Source organism: Micromys minutus (genome assembly GCF_963924665.1).
Source record: "Micromys minutus genome assembly, chromosome: 1".
NCBI classification, from domain to species: Eukaryota; Metazoa; Chordata; class Mammalia; order Rodentia; family Muridae; genus Micromys; species Micromys minutus.
In genome coordinates, this window is record NC_137969.1 from 243,251,433 (window position 1) to 243,266,389 (window position 14,957).

The following is a 14,957-nucleotide window of genomic DNA, read 5'->3' on the forward strand; positions in this document are numbered from 1 at the left end:
AGTGTGAAGCCAGCCTGAAAGACAGAGGGAGCTCAAAACAGATACAGAACAAACAAAAAAGAAAACTGACTTCCAAAGGCTTGGAGCTAAACTGCATGATTAAAACCTCTGATCCTCAAGACCTGGGAAATGAGAGTAGGGCTCATTCATACCTTTGTCCTCTATGTCCCAAGTTCTCTATAAAGTCCTAACTGCCCACAGGGGGTCAATAAACACTCAGTTTTGTTTTGCTGCTGCAGTTTTCTGACAGGCCACTCCCCAAGTTGCCTAGGCTCCCCCCAGGCTGACAATCATGACTCTGCCTCACAAGTAGAAGGAATTAAAAGAATGCACCACCCCACACATTTTTTCAAATATTTTTGATAGATTACAGAGAAGAGTTCTAATTCATTACTGAGGCAAATGTCACCCCCTACTTTTATGCTGGTGTCTGCTAGAAATAATGTGACAAAGGCATTACCACCAAATGTCATTTGTTAAGTGGCATATGTGTGGGGCTGAATAAATAAAAATGCTCTTGCCACTTTTCAAATGGCATGTAGATCAGACCACACAGTTCCTGGATACCCTACGGCAGCTAATTACTATATGGTATTTTTAGATTCATTCCCGAACAAACATTTATTGAACACCCACTCAAACAGGCACTATGCTGTGCATCAGTGATAAAATGAACCCTAACTGACCTTCCAGCTGAAGCGTTCATTTTAGAATAGAGAAGAGCCATGTGCATTTACCACTCAACCACGGGCAAAATCCAACCGAATCCATGAAAGACAGACAGTGCTGAGAGTTCAAAGATGTTATTTCTAATAGAAAGGAGGAGAAGAAAGAAAGAAACCAAACCAGGGACTACAATGGCTACCTTGCTATATCTCCACGATACAGAGATTTATACTCCCAGTTGGCAGGATCTGGTTTCTTATCTGTCCTAAAGAGGTCTGTCGGGGTGTGAATATCTTCCAGCCAAATGGAGTGATGTCCGTCAGCAGCAGCAGCAGCAGAAGTGGCATTACTTCCTTGTCTATCACACAAAGAAAAAGGGAGAGGAACTTTGAAACTTTCTCAGAAACATTTGGCATCCTCAGGAATATGTAAGCTATATCTATCAAACCCTCATAGCATCAAACACACCCAGGTCCACAGCAACACACAAGCAATGAAGGGAAGAGGACTTTCACTATGGGAAGGGTTTGAAAATGAAGCAAAACCTGCAACCACGAAATAATACTTTAGCAAGAAAAGAACCCATCCTAGTAACTACCCCGAAGGATACAGTCATGCCTTTTAAATATTTCATTTCAGCCAGGACTGCCAACACAGCCTACACAGTCCTGGCTACTCAGGAGGCTAAGGCAGAAAGAGTATAAGCTCAGGGCAACTTAGCAAAATGCTATACTAAGACAAAAAAGTTAAAAAAGAGAAGGAGATCCAGCTTAGTTGCCCTATGAAATAAACCCTGAGAAATAAACAAGAAAACATATAAAAATATTTAAGTGCCTGTAAGTATTATCTTAGTTACTTTATTATTGTAAAGAGACACCATGACCAAGGCAACTCTGAGGGCTTGCTTACAGCTGCAGAGAATCAGAGCCCATGACCATCACAGCAGGGAACATGGCATTGGGGCTGTAGCTGAGACATCACATCTTAAGACAACCACCAGGAGGCAGAGAAAGAGCTATCTGGGCCTGCCATGGCCTTCTGAGACTCAAAGCACACCCCCAGTGGCACATTTCCCACACAGCCACACCTTCTAATCCTTCTAATCCACCTAGGGACCAAGTATTCAAGTATGAGCCTGTGGAGGCCATCCTCTTCCAAACACCACAGCCACAACTGCAAATGAATCTCCAAAACAAGCCTGGTTAGAAAAAAACATTCCTGCTCTACCTAAGACACTCTAGGGTACTAGCCAAAGAACATGACCACACGCCCAAAAGCGACAAGCCTTTACATTAAAGTGCACTGTCCTCACCTCACATGATGTATTTTAAAGGATTCGAAGGTTTTATTACAAGTGAGCACTTTAAAAAAGAAAGACCATAACTACTCTGACTTGCTTTATCTAATGTCACTCTGGCATGGTCTCAGTCTTCACCTGGGCTATATGGACATATGGACATACATACATACATACATACACACACACGCACACATACATACATACATATAATGGTGAGAGCGTCCAATAAGACCCTGACCTGTCTCTTAGAACCCATCTATGGACTGGCAGAGGTTCAGCCCAGACACAAATAGATTGGAACCACCTCCTTGGAGTGAAGAGAGGAAAGGAAGGTTTTCTGGTCTCTAACATCTTTTTTTCTTCCTCTGAAGAAATGAGGTCACAAAGCTACAAAATAAATTTGGTAGCTCTGTCCAGATACTGTTAAAGATTTTGGAGACTTCTAGATCCCTAATGGCAGGAAATAGAAGAAACTGGTATTTCAGGGGTGCAAAATAGCTGCTCACTAAATAATTTTTAAATGGCAAGCCTTGGGTTGAAACATATATTGAAAAAAATTTCACAAATGCCTGCAGGACAGCTGTGGATTTCTCTACCAACTCCTATGAAGCAACGGAAGAAAAGCAACCCTGTGGAAATGACCAAAAGCATCCGCAAAGGAAGAAGCCTCAACCCCAGGGGGCAGACAGCAGCCACAGAGCTCACCCCAGGAAACAAAGGTCAATTCACGGCTATCACCTCTAGGGATTTGTCCCTCCATGCCCTGAAGTGGAGTCCCACCTGGTATGCTACCTTCTAAGAAGCCACTTTCCTGACATCACAGAAAGACTTTCACAACTCACTAATATCTTAGTCCTTACTGTGTGGAAACAAGAGCTTTGTCCAGCTCAGCTTTGCCAGAATCCACTAAAGTTATCAAGAAAGCAGAAGAAAAACATTAGGACAATCTATTTTATCTTAAAAAACATTATTTAATAAAATGGCGTTAAAGAATCTATCTGGGAAATGGGTAGATAGATACCAGACAGTGAGTGAAATGCTTGCTTTGAAAGCATGAAGCCCAACCTCAGATCCCACGTAAAGATAAGGAAGCTGCACACTCCTCTAACCCCACAGAAGCCGAAGGAGCCCTGGAACTTACTGGCCAGACAGTCTCTAGGGATAAAGTGGACAACCATAGAGGATGACCCAGTATTGACCTCTGGCCTTCACGAGCAGTAACAACAGCAATGTTACCCGGCTCTGAAGTTGGAGGCTGTGTGCAGGCCTGAAGACAGAGGCAAGAGTTCAAGCAAGCCTGGGCTACGTGAGACAAGTCTGGAAAGATACAGTGACAGAGTACTGTAAAGTGAAATGAACAACCTTTCAAGCAAGTGCTCCTGGTAGTTGAGGAAATCCTTTTAACTCATTTTCTACCATCTAGGAAAGGAGAGAAAACGAGAAGTTTCCAAAGCTACAACATAGGCTGTTTTAAAGGCATTAAAGTTTAAAGACTGTTAAAAAGTAACGGGGGCTGGAGAGAAGGCTCAGGGGTTAAGAGCACTGGCTGTTCTTGCAGAGGATCTGAATTTGGTTACCAGCACCCACATGGCAGCTCACAAATGTATAACTACAGTTCCAGGGGATTCCATGACCTCTTGGGGCCTCCACAGTCACTAGGCACGCACATACATTATGTATTATGCGCATACATACATGCAGGTAAAATGCTGATACACACAAAAGTCAAATAAATAAATCTTTAAAAGCAAGTAGAATGAGTACTATTAAAACAAACAAATCAGCCCACAAAAGATATAGAGCGTGTCTGAAGAGTAACACCTAACACACATGCACACGCACACACTCATACAAGAATACACAGAGTAAAAGATACTACATTCAACCATTGATGCAGCGAAAACGGATGAGGGATGAGGGTCAGGAATATAATAGTCAGTCAGCAAGGCAGCTACGATCCTGTCCTCCTAAACTTAGTCTGTTCCGAATGTTTCGTTGCTAGATGCCTCATTCCCCACCTCCTACAGCGAGCATGGGTGGCCGCCATGGCCCCTAAGCTATGCACTATTGGACAAGTCAACTCTCCTGAGAACCTGGTCACTGACACTACCTGGGATCCCGGAAGACTGCAGTGTTGGCCTCTGATGGAAACAGGGCCAGGTTCCAGGCCCTCAACTACAGAGCGCTCTGACGTCAGCAGGGCTCCTAAGCACACAGCAAAAGTACACAATCCTCCGGGAGATACAAAAATCCCAATGGCACTATGTTCTTGTGTGCCATTAAGAAAAATATATATAAATATATATATAATTTCTCTCTTGTAAAACACACAAGCAAAGCAAAACAAAAAGAAAAAAAAGTTAAATGAATAACGATTCAGGTATTGTAATGGCTAACACTGATTCTAAAATCAACACGATCTAGAATCACCTAGGAGACAAGCCTCCTGACACCCTGACACAACAGCCTCTAAGCCAGCAGTTCTCAACCTGTAGGTCGAGACCCCTTTGGGGGTCATGTATCAGATAGCCTGCATATCGGATACTTACAGTTGTGAATCAGCAACAAAATACAGCTATGGCTGGGGTCACCACAACTCGGGGAACGGTGTTAAAGGGTGGCAGCACAGGGCCGCTTGAGAACCACTGCCCGAGGCATACCTGTGGGGCCTTTTCTAGACCAGGTTAACTGAGGGGGGAAGAGCCGCCCTAAAACCGAGCTATGCTATTTCATGGGCTGAGCCCTGGACTGAGAGAAGGGAGCAAAGAAGCAGCACAGGCTTTATCCTAGAACTGTGAGCCGGGACAAATGCTCCTCCCCCGTAAGCTGCTCTGGTCGGGGGATTTTATCACAGCAGCGGGCAAGTACCTAATGCAGACGCTTCACCACCTCCACCTGCACCAGCTAATGTCCGTTTCCACGGAGCAGGACACTCACCTGAGCACCCACACTGTTCCACGTAAGACCTGAGCTCCTTGGCAGAGTGGGGCTGGGGTAACTAAAGGCCCCACAAAGGGAGCACCATGGTCATCCACACAGTGCTTCCAAAGAAATGTGAAGACAGGGAAAAGGAAACACCAGTTACTTAAAAGTGGTGCTAACTCTAACCAAAAAGAAAGTAGGGTATGTGTGTCCGCAGGAATGACTGGACACTGAGGCGAGCCGAGGGAGCCATCTGACCCTCTCTAAGTGTGGGATCTGCTGCTCCACGGTGCATGCATGGATCCACACGCCACAGATGGCACATGCGTTGTCTCCCAGAATCAGGCCACATGTGCTGACGCACACTAGTGATCCTTCCACATGGGAGGTGGAGACGGGGGTCAGGAGTTCAAGGCTGCTCTCTGCTACACAGCAGGCCTGTCTTTTGATCAACTGGATAAACAAACATCCAGATGTCTGACTGTTAGGAACACTCAAGAAAGAGCCATCGCATGTAAAACACCCGTGTCTGAGAGCACGGACCCACCGGAGTTTCTCAGATTCCTTCCGGCCGTCCCTGAAGCTTCGGGACGCCCTGTCCTTCCCAGCCTCGGTGTCAGACTCGGACCCACTGCTGCTAGACTGCTCGTGTCTCCTCTTGGTTTTCTTGTGGTGCTGATGTTTCCTTTTCTTCTTTTTCTCTTTTTTCTTTTTTCTGCTTATCTGTGTGAGCTTCTCGCTAGTGTCACTGTTATCTGAGAGCTCTGACTTCAGAGGACTCCTGCTGGAAAAAGCAACACAATTTTCAAAAGAGAAACAGGAAGAAAAAAATCACACATAGACAAAGAGCCAGAAGCATGAATGCCCGCACCTGCTCACTCCTAGCCCGTACACTACACGGTACCTTCCGGAATTAAACTCACCTTAGAGACTTCAGGTGAAGAAACGATCCTAAGACTCTCTGAGCCAGTGACCCCCCAACCATATTATTTTTGTTGCTACTTCATGACTAATTTTTCCTACTGTTACACATAACACACAAATCTGTGTTTTCCAATGGTCTTAGGCAACCCAATGGTCATTAAACCCCACCCAGCCAAGGGGTAGTGACCCCCAAGGGGTAGTGACCCATAGGTTAAGAACTGCTGCTCTAAACCCTTTCTTCCCTATGTACAGAGCTGAAATGGAAGCAATCTACCATTCTGTCACGCTGTTTGGCACCATTACTAGAGGACTGTTATCCCAGTGAACATCCTAAGAAGAAAAGCTTTACAGTGGTCATGGTCCTTCTTTGTAAAAGTGACAACAGCTCATCTTCCTCAGAGAAGAGGAGCCAATTATGAACTCCCTCCTGGTCGTCAGCTGTTTCCAGAGGCTTCCTGTGTACGTGGTATATGAGGCTTTCACCACGTTAATGAGGCCAGCTAGCCTATATTTATGAACGCACATTTCTCTGTTCAATGGTCTACAAAACCCTCTGCAGCCACAGAAGATGTATGTCATCCAACTCCCCGGTGGGCTTAGGAGACTTTATCCTCTGTCATCTTATATCAGCTATTTTTATCCTTGTTGAAAATGAAACTAAGAAATACCCAAATTAACAATGTTCTAAAGGTCACTAGTGAGGTCAGTGAAGTTACCAGAGAGTCACAGTGATGCAATGTGGCCTGATTATAAGCATTAACTGTGTCAAGTGCTTTTGTCACTGCCACATAAAGGGGAAAAGGCAGAATCCACAGGAGCTGAGTGAGGGAAGATGGCCAACTGCCCAGTTACTGTGAGCAAAAGGGCAAATGCGACTCTGCTCTCCTTCTCAGGGCTTTTAGGGAGCATCACTGAAGCTAAGCTAGGAACAGAACAAGACTACATCCACCTCTCAAACAGGCACCTTGTCGGCGGTGACCCTTCAAGGGCCGTGACCTCTTCCGTTTGTTGGCTCAGAGACGTTAGATTTCCAACACGAAAGCTTGGGTTGTTCAGCCAGTCTAACTCTGCACAGGCAAGAGAGAAAACAGAAAGATGACATTAGTGCCACAGGCCCTCTAGACCAGGAACCCACCCATCCTATCAGCTGGCATCTGCATGCACAGCCAGTATCAGCCAGTATCTTGGGCAGTCCCAGGAACCCAAGTGGAATCCATGAAATTTTTATTTCACAGGGCGTGGTGCCTTAGCACATTCTGAAATATTTAAGATTGAAATCTTCTTGCAATCCCAGGCTGTGGCTGGAACAAAAGCCACACAACGAACGTGGTCTAAAAGACAAGATTTCATGGGTGAACACCCCGTTGCATCTGGTCTTAGAAAACTAGTTCTCTCCCCGGCACATGGGTCCAGGGAATCAGAATCAGACTATCAAGTTTGGCAGCAAGTGCTTTCAGCTGCTGCACCATCTCTCCAGCCCTCAAATACCATTGAGAAACTCCCAAAAGTTAGAAAGCCAGTCACACACAGCTGCTCAGCACAGCTCAGCACATGGGAGACAGAGACAAGGCCATGAGATCAAGTCCACCCTGAGCTCCTCGGTGAGTTCTAGCCCCGCTTCACAACATGCTCACCATCTGGAGGGACATGTCCCACTCAAGAAACACCCCATACTCTACACTAATGTGGTCAAGAGCAAACTTTTGCTTGCATCGTATCCTTTAGAAATATAAATGTTGAACTTTAAACCTAAAAGGTATCAACATTAATAATTACTTCTGGATAGTGCGATTAAATGTTTAAAATCTTTAGCTTATCTATAATTCCTGGCTTCTGTTTTTAAATGATTTGTTTATCTTTACTAATATGCATTGGTGTTTGGCCTGCGTGTGTGTCTGTATGAGAGTGTCAGATCCTCTGGAGCTGGAGTTACAGACAGCTGTGAGCCACCATGTGGTTGCTGGGAATTGGTCCCAAGTCCTCTGGAAGAACAGTCGGTGCTCTTCATTGCTGAGCCATCTCTGCAGATCCCCCGACCTTTGAAATCATTTTTATTCCATTATTTATTTAGTTGGGGGGGGAGATCAGAGAAGAGCTTTTGAGTGTGAGTTCTTTCTATCAAGTAGGGCCCAGAGATTGAACTTGGTGACAAGCACTTCGCCACCAAGTTTCTAAGTCTTGACTGTGAAAGGAAAGAAAAAGGCGTGGGCTGGCATCATGGAGGAGCCACAGAAAGATCCTGTTCCTTCACTGAGAACACAAAAGGCTTGGGACATACGGGAGGACGGCAGCTGAGACTTCAAGTATTACTGAGATCAAACTGATGGATCATAAAATTCACCCCTGAAGCAATAACAGCTTTGAGTATATTTAGGAGTGTGCCGCCACCTCCGGAACTGTACATTTTCATCTTCCTGTGAAGAATAGCCCTGACTTGTTCCTCACCCATGCTCTGTCGCCCCCCTCCCTCCTCGGCCTTATGTAATCACTCACATCCTGCCTGTCTCCGTGGATTTGCCTGCTTGGTACGTTTCAGTGAAACAGCTCATATACTATGTGGTGTTTTGTAGCTGGCTTTTTTCACTTTCTGGTTTGCAAGGTTCATTCAAGCTACAACCATATATCATTATATCATTCTTTTTTACTGCTAAATAATACAGCATTTGATGAATATAGCACACTGTGTCTATTCATCAGCCAGCAGTCACTTGGGTTATTTCTTTTCTGTGGCTATTATGACAATGCTTCTAAGAGAATACACACACACACACACACACACACACACACACACACACTAGTTCTCCAAGGTGCATATTTAGACAATTGCTAGTCATATTGTAAACCACACTAACATTCCAAGGAACTAACAAGACTATGTATTTTACCAAATAGTTGCATCATCTGATTCCCATTACCAGCACTCGAGGATTCCATTTTTATGCATCTAACACACACTTCTGGTTGTTTTTCCAATTATCATTCTAGCAGGTGAAATGTTATTTCATTGTGGCTTTGTTTCAATTTCCCTAATGATGATAATAACGTCAACATCCTTTTACTCAGATATGGCCATTCTTGAATGACCTCCAGAGAAATAGCTATTCAAATCCTGTACACATTTCTAAATATGGCCCTCTTATTATTGAGTTCCACAAGTTTTGTTTTGTTTTTTTGGGGGGGTTGTTTTGTTTTGTTTTATATTCTGGAATCGAGTCTCCCACCATAACTACATTAATAAAGAGAGACAGACAGCAAGCAAGCTCCCTGAAGACTTTGCCTAATCCACTGCCATATTCCCTGCAGCTCGGACAATGCTCAGAATACAGCAGGTGTTCAACAAATATTTATAGGAAAGTGAGGGTGAGGAAGAAAAGATGAGGATGGGAAGATTCCAAAGGAGAAAATAAAGTTATAAGCACAGGAAAAAAAGAAAAAAATTAATATAAGTGCCAACATGTATGGTGTACACATCTTAATCCTCATGAGCTAGTTCGAGGGAAGTACCATGCTTTACAGACATGGAAATAGAACTCGAAGGGAGTAATTTGTAAGGCCCTTCTAGTAAGTCCTAAACAACTGCTCACACAATCTTACTCCTCCTGTCTCCATGTCCTTTCTGAGATTGGTTCCTTTCCCTTGGGCCTAATTCCTGGCAAGAGATAAGTGAAAATAGTCCTTGTTGCTCACTGAGATCAGAGTTTCCACAGCAGATTCGATCATAAACAAAGGAAAAGTGGGAGAGATGGAACAGTGTACAGGGAGAGATGATCTCCCAGCAGCAGCCCAGTGGACCCTCACACCACCAACACTCTGTAAAGAAGCACAAGGCTCTACTCAAAGCTGCAGGGGTACAGTGTGTGAAGGTGTGTCTCCTCCATATTTATTTGAATTCAATGTGCTATTTAACTGCTAATTCTTACAGCAGTATGTGGCAGAGAGCTATGTGCCAGCAGGACTCTGGCTTTGCCATTTCTGCGGCCCATCACACTGGGCTTTCTAGTGTGTGAATCTTCAATCCTTCCCACCTGCCTAAGGCAATCTAGAATTGTATCTGATTGGCTTGAATAGGAACTGATAGCCAATAGCTGGGCAGAAAGTAGAGGGCAGATCTTCCAGGCAGAGAGAGGGATGCTGGGGGAAGATGAGCAGTGGGAGATTCGACAGGGACCTGGAAGTGAACAGAGCAGAGAGATGGAGCTGATGTACCAGATGTGCCAGGATTAGTCAGGTTAGAGTAGCTGGGAGACTGCCCCACAAAAATGCCTAAGATTTTAAATATTAAAAAGCCTTTGTGTCATTATTTATATTGCTGGCAGATTCAAGATAGTCCTGCTATACAAGGTAACACAGATAACCAAAGGACTTCAAAGAGGGCCTGCCTGGCTTCTTCTGAAAACAGCTAAGGGTCTACCACATGCAACCACTAAGAAGTCATCTCTAAAGAACTGAAACCTGAGTTCAATTCCCAGCCACCACATAGTGGCTCATAACCATCTATAATGAGATCTGATGCCCTTTTCTGGTGTACAGGCAAACATGCAGATAGAGCACTCATATACATAAAATTAACTAATTAATTTTTAAAAACTAAAACTCTTTGGTTATGAACTCAAATTACCAGAGACACTGATCTGATGGGCCAGTCTTGTGGTAGCACATTAACTGGACACACATATTACAAGTTCTATACTGGAAGCAGTTGAGAGATGCTTCCTTCCATACCTGTGATGGTTTGTATATGCTCAGACCAGGGAGTGGCCCTGTTGGAATAGGTGTGACCTTATTGGAGTGGGTGTGTCACTGTGGGCGTGAGCTTTAAGACCCTCATCCTAGCTGCCTGGAAGTCAGTCTTCTGTTAGCAGCCCTCAGATGAAGATGTAGAACTCTCAGCTCCTCCTGTCCCAATCCTGCTGGGATGCTGTCATGTTCCCACCTTGATGATACTGGACTGAATCTCTGAACCTGTAAGTCAGCCCCAACTAAATGTTGTTTTTATAGAGTTGCCTTGGTCATGGTGTCTGCTCACAGCAGTAAAACCCTAACTAAGGCAATACCTCATCCACAGATTTTAAACTTTTTTTTAACCAAGGAACTGTGAAACAAAACTCTCTTGAGTTCAACACAGAGAACAGTAACAGCAGGGATGCCCTGGCTGTAGGCTTGCTCCCCACAGAAGCTGAATCACATGGCCAAGAGTACACATTTAAGCCTGGGTGGTCCCTTCTTCCTTTAGGGCTCTGCACCATACCATGGGACTTCCTGACAGGTACATAAGCAAAGTATAATGTGTGTGTGTACTCACATCACTAAGCAAAGTGTAATGTGTGTGTGTGTGTGTGTGTGTGTGTATACTCACATCACTAAGCAGGGTGTAATGTGTGTGTGTGTGTGTGTGTGTGTGTGTATACACTCTTACATCACTAAGCAGGGTGTAATGTGTGTATGTGTGTGTATACAGTCACATCACTAAGCAGGGTGTAATATACGCACTTACATCACTAAGCAGGTATACTAAAGAAAGGAGCAGCAGGAAAGCAAGCATCTGGAACTTAAGAGGGAAAACTGGGAAACCTTTTGTCCCTAGGGATCAGCACAGAAGTCTCAGGTTAGAAACTGCTGAGAGCCTGGCACTGTACCTCAAACATACATACGTATACGAAAGGAAGAGAGGGAAATATCCTCCACAAAAGCCACCTCGCCTGCTGCCTACCTACAGTTGGGACGCACAGCACCTACACACACCTTCAGAGAAATCTGACCGAGGTAAGCTGACATGCATGCTCTGTGATGAGCTTCCTCTTCTAACTCTCTGTCTCTACGGAAAAGGCCTGTGTTCAGGTCCACCAAAGACAGAGGAGCAAACCAGTATGAATAAGCTCGAACTTTAAAAACCGGAAAACTTTTTATGTGGATATCACATCCAAGTTCAATATCCATTTCTGTAACTTGTCCTCACAACGCAGCATAGCTTCAGATTCAGAGATGAGGGGGTCACTCCTCCAGAGGTAACCATTCAAACAGCATTTCTAGGGCTGGTGGTAAAAATAAGTTAGCGAGCTGGAGAGATGGATCAGCAGTTAAGAGCACTGACTGCTCTTCCAGAGGTCCTGAGTTCAAATCCCAGCAACCGCATGGTGGCTCACAACCATCTGTAATGGGATCCGATGCCCTCTTCTGGTGTGTCTGAAGACAGCTACAGTGTACTTATTTATAATAAACAAGTAAATCTTTTTTTAAAAAAGTTAGCAACCATATTAATGAAGATATTTGTTCTTTTGAGAATAAGCCATTTATTTTTATTAGGGCCCCCATTTTCTGATTACTGGAAGCTCAAACTCATTTGTACAAAAAACACCAGCAAACACAGGAAGAATGGCATTCAAGGTGGTGACATCTTCGTGGGAGTTGATCTACCCCACGGAAGCAGCTCAGGAACTGCGAGGATGTTTAAATCACTAGACCTCCCCAACCCTGCAATAAAAGTTTATATTGCAAGTTCTAGAATCAGAAGGACCTGTGCTCTTTGAGTCTCTTTTTGCTCTTTCAAGGTGATTATGTGTTGGGTTCCACAGTGAGTCCCTATCACAAGAATATGAAAAACATCACTGCTAAACCATCAGATGAAGGTGTGATGGTGTGGTGTGGAGAGATGGGGCAGTGGCTAAGTGCACTGACTGACTTCCAGCATCTACACTGAGGCTCACAACCATTAAGATGTCCAGTCCCAGGAGATCTGAAGCCCAACAATGACCCTCTTAATATCGCTGAAATCAAAGATTGGACCCTCCTGACATGACTTAATGTCATTTGTGCAGCTACCTTCAACAACGACAGAAAGAATAGCTAATCTTATCAGCTCCTTAAATCTAATCATCAGTTTACAAGAAATAATGGGACAGATAAAATAAAGGCTTTATTATAAAATAAAATAAAATAATATAATATAATATATATAATATATATAATAAAATAAAATAAAATGTTACATGAAGATTTGGTGGGAAACATCTTCAGGATAAATAACCAACCAGTTTCTTCAACAAAAATATCACCTGAGAGCAGGAGAAACTATTTCAAACTCAAGGAGACCGATGGGTACATGCAGAAAATGCAATGTTTCTGGGTATGGTAGCACTTGTCTTTAATCCCAACACTAGGGGGGCAGATTTCTGTGGGTTTCTGGCCAGCCCTCTTTAAAATAAAGTAACAGAAAGAAAGAGAGAGAGAATGAATTCTGACTTCTTTTGGATCCCTACAAACAAACCAATTGTAAAAGGTTGAGACACTTTGAGAAAGCTGAATAGTAATTCACAGTTTTAAATAATTTAAAATATAGTTAATTTTCTTGCTGCTTTTATTTTTTGGTATAGGGGCTCTCTATGTTGTGGCCCTGGCTGTCCAAGAATTCTCAGTGTTGACCAAGCTGGCCTTGAATTCAGAGATTCACCTGCCTCTGCCTTCCAAGTGCTGGAATTAATGGTGTATGTCACCAACCCCAGCCCTTCAAATTGATCTTCCACTTTCAGTATCAAATGTATTTTTTCATTATGAGTGATAGTTGTGTTAACATTTAAAATACACATACTATTCTCTTAAATCTCATGCAGTTTCTCTTCCACGGCCCCTTATAGGTCCCTGAATCCTTATCTATCCAAATCATATCCTCTCGAAGACCATTCCAAAATTTCGAACGTTCCATTTTTATGGAATGACTGTGGCTCACCTATGACATTTGTAGCATACTACTACCTTATACTGGTGCTATTGTTTGTTGTTGTTGTTGTTTTGTTGTTGTTATTGTTTTGTTGTTGTTATTGAGTACCGTTCATGCAACAGGTTGCATTATCATTCCTGACACATTTCTTGAACAGGTCTCTATCTTGGACCTGTGCTGCCAAGTTAAGTGTGCTACAATGAATAAACAGTCTCAGAGTTTATTAAGGGTTACGTACAGTTTAGAAAAGAAAAATCAGAATTATGCTAACCACAATTACAAGTATTTTAAGATGGTTTCTCTTGCAATGGAGTTGCATCATTGCAGCTTCTGAAAGAATGAAGTCCAAAAATGCGGTAATGTTAGTCCCAGACCTCACCCATGCCTTTGTTTCCCCTTCCCTTACTGGACCACTTTAGTGTCCAAAGAGCTTTTGGACCAACACTTCAGACAAGACCCAGAAGGCTTTGCAGCGCCGCAGAGAATTCTGGGATACAAGTGGATAAATAAATGAAAAAAGGCCATGACCAAGATCCGAAAACCTGCCGTTAATTTCATCGGTGTCTTTTTCGACTCTTTTGGGGTACTTACCTTTCCTAGATGCCCCATCACCGGAGGCCTCACTTACGCCCGCAAAGGCCGGGAACAGCGCCATGATCACAGGCCGCACCACCACTCCCTCCACAGAAATGGCGCCGTCTGGAGAGCTCTGGTTGGAGGACGCTGCCTCGCGAGGCTCTCTGGGAAATGTAGTTTTTCCTGAACTCGCCGAGGCTTAACCCCTGGGCAAGCGGGCACCGCGGAGATTCAGAGGGTAGAAAGGTGAAGAGGAGAAAGGGTGAGACCGGGAAAGAACTGTTTCCCTGTAGTTAGTGCCCTCGTGCTTTAGTAAAAACTGTAAAAGCAGGAACCGGAAGACGATGTTTAGGGGGTGTGGAAAGTCGTGGAAACTGGAATTCCTGCTCAATCGTAAAGGCACACTGCCACTTTTAAACTAGGTCAAAGTCATCAAATTCTGCAAGCTTCATTTTCCTCCTCTGAAAGATTGCGTGTGTGAGCATCTGTATACGTACACATATACATGTACAGATTACATTAAAAGCATTTAAGAAAAGTTGTCTTTAAACTAGATGTGGAGTCGCACCCCTTTAAATCTCAACACTCAGTGGTAAAGACAAGTGGATCTCTGTGAGTTCGACGCCAGCCTGGTCTACATAGTGAACCTGTCTCCAAAAAAAGCCGAGAAAAGGCGGGGGCGGGGGGTCTTTTATGTGAGATGTGACAAGTTCCATGGCAAAATGTGACCCAAATTTAAGTTGCCTTTTTAAATACCCTAAGAATACAGAAGAGTTCAAGGAGTTCGAGGTCCCAAGAAGATAAAGGTCTTTGACAGTAAATACATGTACTTGCCTATAAAGTATTTTTGACATT

General features: G+C 43.8%; 1 protein-coding gene across 3 annotated transcripts in view; it reads right to left on the reverse strand.

Moving 5' to 3' along the window:
• NRDE2 (NRDE-2, necessary for RNA interference, domain containing) overlaps positions 1 to 14,208 on the reverse strand; it is a 32,102-nt gene extending 17,894 nt beyond the window's left edge. For 2 of the 3 annotated variants that reach the window (XR_013975041.1, XM_080917143.1), the window contains exons 1-4: positions 14,118 to 14,208; positions 6,777 to 6,879; positions 5,436 to 5,672; positions 866 to 1,024 (exon numbers count right to left, since the gene is read on the reverse strand). Coding sequence is in view for 2 of the 3 variants with exons in the window: in XM_080917143.1 (XP_080773269.1) it covers positions 866 to 1,024; positions 5,436 to 5,672; positions 6,777 to 6,879; positions 14,118 to 14,181 (563 nt within the window). In the remaining variant the exon portion in view is untranslated. The remainder of the gene's footprint in view (positions 1 to 865; positions 1,025 to 5,435; positions 5,673 to 6,776; positions 6,880 to 14,117) is intronic. The other variant, XM_080917144.1, reaches the window with a different exon arrangement.
• Between the last annotated feature and the right edge of the window lie 749 nt (positions 14,209 to 14,957).